Source organism: Apium graveolens, chromosome 1 (genome assembly GCF_009905375.1).
Source record: "Apium graveolens cultivar Ventura chromosome 1, ASM990537v1, whole genome shotgun sequence".
NCBI classification, from domain to species: domain Eukaryota; kingdom Viridiplantae; phylum Streptophyta; class Magnoliopsida; order Apiales; family Apiaceae; genus Apium; species Apium graveolens.
The window spans coordinates 15,061,269-15,064,199 of NC_133647.1; the positions used below are offsets into that span (position 1 = coordinate 15,061,269).

General features: G+C 40.7%; 1 protein-coding gene across 1 annotated transcript; it reads right to left on the minus strand.

Annotated features, from left to right (window-relative positions):
* Window positions 1–1,973: 1,973 nt before the first annotated feature.
* Window positions 1,974–2,384, minus strand: LOC141716103 (uncharacterized). The gene has a single exon (XM_074518765.1). It carries the CDS (start codon window positions 2,382–2,384, stop codon window positions 1,974–1,976), a length of 411 nt encoding a protein of 136 aa, XP_074374866.1.
* Window positions 2,385–2,931: the final 547 nt, after the last annotated feature.

Genomic DNA, 2,931 nt, shown 5'->3' on the forward strand with positions numbered 1-2,931 from the left:
GCTGATGTGAATGAGAAGGCTCCGGACCGGAATGTTGATCCGGCGATTGGTGATGAGTTTGAGAACCTTGAGGATCTTGAGCCTCTTGGGGAGGTCCCGAATGTTGAGTCTAGGCGGAAGAAGAAGAGGCTCTGGAGCTCTGGGACAAAGCCTCACCGGGCTCACAATACTGATGTTGGCGGTGGGTCTGGAGTGGACAAAGGAAAGGGGTTAGATGCTGAGAGTCTGGGGAATAGTATCCCGGAGCTTGAAGTTAAAGTTGCTCATTTTATGGCGGGGATCCCTACTCAAGATGAGTGGAAAAAGATGAACCAGTCCGGATTCGACGCAACCATGAAGGAATGCTCTCGGCTCTGGGGTCAGGTACATTGTTTTTATGTTCTTGTCTTTCTTTTATTCTTTTGCCTTGGAATAATTTTATAAGTATTTCTTCTTTTCTTTTGCAGCTTGGTGGTTACATGGCCGAATCTGCTTCTCTGGCATATCATGAGCTGAAGGATGCCCGAACCTCTATTGTTGATAGGGATTCTGAGATCAAGAATTTGAGGGATCAAATTGTGGTCAAGGATACCTCTCTGTCCGGACTCAACAAGCAACTTGATGATGTCAGGACCCGGCTAATAATGCTGAGAAGGAAGCTTCAGATCTGAAATCCGAACTAGCTGAGCTCCGGAGGCAGATTTCTGCTGTGAGACTGGAAGCTGAAGTTATTGCTGCCTTCAAAAATTCTGAGGAGTATGATAAAGCTATTGCTAACGCTGGTGCGCCGGAGATTGCTCATTGCTGGGTGGTCGCGGAGAGGCACATTAAGATGAATCCGGAGACTGATTAGGACAGTTTCGTTCAATAATTTATCAAAGCGAAGGAAGATATAGAGCTTGGACTCGGGGAGCCGGAGCCGTTCGATGGTCCATGCCCCAGTTTCCTTCCTCCTATTGCTTCGGAGTCTTAATTTCTTCTGATTTGTAATTTGATTTTGCTTTAAGACTTTTAGTCCTTTGCTGATATAATTGTCGTACTTGGCTCCGGGCTGTCCTTTAGTCCGGGTAATCTTTTGAATGCTTGCATTTATTTGCTGTTATTTTGTGCTTCATTTATATAGTTTATTTTTGCCTTAGAATTTTTTTTTCTAAATTATAGTTTGCTCTAGTCCTGGACTTGTAGCCAATCCGGACTAGTGGTTATTTATTTAACTTAGAAAGTTATTTTTAAGTAAATATGGTTGTTCTGGTCCTGACTAATAGTTGTGTCCGGACTAGTGTGGCTTTTTTTCTTAGAAAAATAATTCTAAGTAAATATGGTTGCTCTAGTCCTGACTAATAGCTTGTCCGGACTAGTGGTTGCTTTTTTACTTAGAACATTAATTCTAAGTAAAAATGGTTGCTCTAGTCCTGACTAATAGCTTGTCCGGACTAGTGTTTAATTTTTTTACTTATAACATTAATTTTAAGTAAAAATGATTGCTCTAGTCCTGACTAATAGCTTGTCCGGACTAGTGGTTAGCTTTTTTACTTAAAAAATTAATTCTAAGTAAAAATGGTTGTTCTAGTCCTGACTAATAGCTTGTCCGGACTAGTGGTTAGCTTTTTTACTTAGAAAATTAATTCTAAGTAAAAATGGTTGCTCTAGTCCTGACTAATAGCTTTTCCGGAATAGTGGTTAGCTTTTTTACTTAAAAAATTAATTCTAAGTAAAAATGGTTGCTCTAATCCTGACTAATATCTTGTCCGGACTAGTGGTTAGCTTTTTTACTTAAAAAATTAATTCTAAGTAAAAATGGTTGCTCTAGTCCTGACTAATAGCTTGTCCGGACTAGTGGTTAGCTTTGATAAATGTAAAGAGAAAATACTTTTCATTAATCATTCATACAAAATATAAGGGGAAACAAATTGGTTGCTTGCCATATTGGCTACAGGATTTTGGTTGTTTTGTTTATTCTTCTATTGGTAGAATTTTCTTAGCCTTAGTCCATGCTAAGTATTTGGGAGTTCTGAGCCATCCATGTTCAGGAGTTTGTATGTTCCTGGCCTCAGGACTTCTCTGACCTTGTATGGTCCTTCCCATTTGGGCATTAGCTTTCCAGTATTTGTGGGATCTGATGCTTCTGTGTCTCGAAGGACTAAGTCTCCAATTTGGAAGTTTTTAACTCTGCACTTCTTACTGAAGTGCTCTCTTATTTTCTCCTTGTATTTTTCCATCATTTCTACAGCTTGGTCCCGGACCTCATCAATTAGCTCCATGTTTGTTTTGAGTTCTTCATTTGCTTCTTCTTCAAAATTTATTGCTCTGTGAGAAGGAGATCCCACTTGAATGAGAAGCATTGCTTCTGTTCCATAAGCTAGTTTGAATGGAGTTTCTCCGGTGCTTGTTCTTGGGCTAGTCATGTAGGACCATAGTACGCTTGGTAGTTCTTCTGGCCATCTTCTTTTGCTATCTTTGAGTCTCTTTTCAATACCTCGGAGTAGGATTCTGTTGGTGACTTCTACTTGGCTATTTCCTTGGGGATATGCCACTGATGACTTTTTATGCTTGATCCCGCGCTCCTAAAGGCAGGACTCGAATTCTGATCCGATGAACTGGGGTCCGTTGTCTGATACTAGGACTCGTGGTATCCCAAACTTCATCAAAATATTGTTCATAAATTTTATGCAGTCTTGCTGATTGATTGTTCTCATTACTTTCGCTTCAACCCATTTGGTCATATAATCAATTGAGACTAACAAGAACCCGAGATCTCCTTTGGCCCGGGGAAAGGGTCCCATGATGTTAATACCCCATAAAGCAAAGGGGATAGGTGACAGGACTGAGGAGGGTAGGACTGGGCTGATCCGGGACACATTGCTGAAGAGTTGGCATTCCTTGCATTTCTTCACGAACTCTATTGCATCCTAGTGAATGGTCGGCCAATAGTAGCCTTGTCGTATGATCTTA